The sequence below is a fragment of the Plectropomus leopardus genome, unplaced genomic scaffold (assembly GCF_008729295.1).
Source record: "Plectropomus leopardus isolate mb unplaced genomic scaffold, YSFRI_Pleo_2.0 unplaced_scaffold91509, whole genome shotgun sequence".
Taxonomy (NCBI): Eukaryota; Metazoa; Chordata; class Actinopteri; order Perciformes; family Serranidae; genus Plectropomus; species Plectropomus leopardus.
Genome location: NW_024700905.1, coordinates 1 through 767, shown reverse-complemented (window position 1 = coordinate 767; position 767 = coordinate 1). Strand labels below are relative to the sequence as shown.

General features: G+C 39.8%; 1 protein-coding gene across 1 annotated transcript; it reads right to left on the bottom strand.

Annotated features, from left to right (window-relative positions):
- Positions 1-97: 97 nt before the first annotated feature.
- Positions 98-454, bottom strand: LOC121940639 (signal transducer and activator of transcription 1-alpha/beta-like; the record flags this gene model as incomplete). The annotated part of the gene is made up of 2 exons (XM_042483356.1): positions 238-454; positions 98-153 (listed from the first exon to the last, which is right to left on the bottom strand). Coding segments are annotated over exons 1-2 (234 nt in total), but the record flags the coding sequence as incomplete, so codon positions are not given.
- Positions 455-767: the final 313 nt, after the last annotated feature.

Sequence of the window (767 nt, the reverse complement as noted above, 5' to 3'; positions counted from 1 at the left end):
ATTAGCAGCAGCAGCAGCAGCACAGAACATTTGCTTAGTTTGATTCATTATTAAGACGACTGCAGTCAGAAATCTTTGTCTGTAGTCTGTTTCTCACCTTGCAGAACTTGATCCAGGGGATCTGCCCCTCCGGGTTCCTCTGGGCTTTCGCTCCTGCAGAGAAGCATTCAGGTTTTACATTTCTCTCCGCTGAGGTAAAAGAGTTAAACATCTGCAGCTATCAGAGGGGTTTCATACCGAGCAGTTTGTCAGCCAGCATGTTGAGCTGCTCCTGGTTCAGGCCTCGCTTGGTGACGGAGGAGAACTGCCAGCTGAGGACCTCAGACAGCTGAGACCACTTCGCCGCCGGAGGGGTGATGAAGAACTTCAGATTCTGAAGACGAGGAGAGAAAACTTCAGTAACAACAGAGTGCATGTCAAAAATACCTGAGCGACACTGGATTCATCAAAACATTAATGTGGACTTTAACCCTTTAAAACTTTCATTTCTTGTTAAAACATGGAGAGAAGGTGACAAGCAACTTAACACAACATGGCCAAAAAAACAAGAAATTTATCTGAAAATATGCAAAAAAAAGATAAAGACAGAAAAAAAGAAAAAACAAATGACACAAAGAAATTACACAAAAAGGTTCTGTAATTTGAAGGGAAAAAAAGCATATTTCTTTCCTGTGAAATAATTTTTAATATATAGTCATAATAATTATGAATATACATTTCTGGACATTTTCCCGACATCTCTTCTACCTTTTTTTTTAATCACCTTA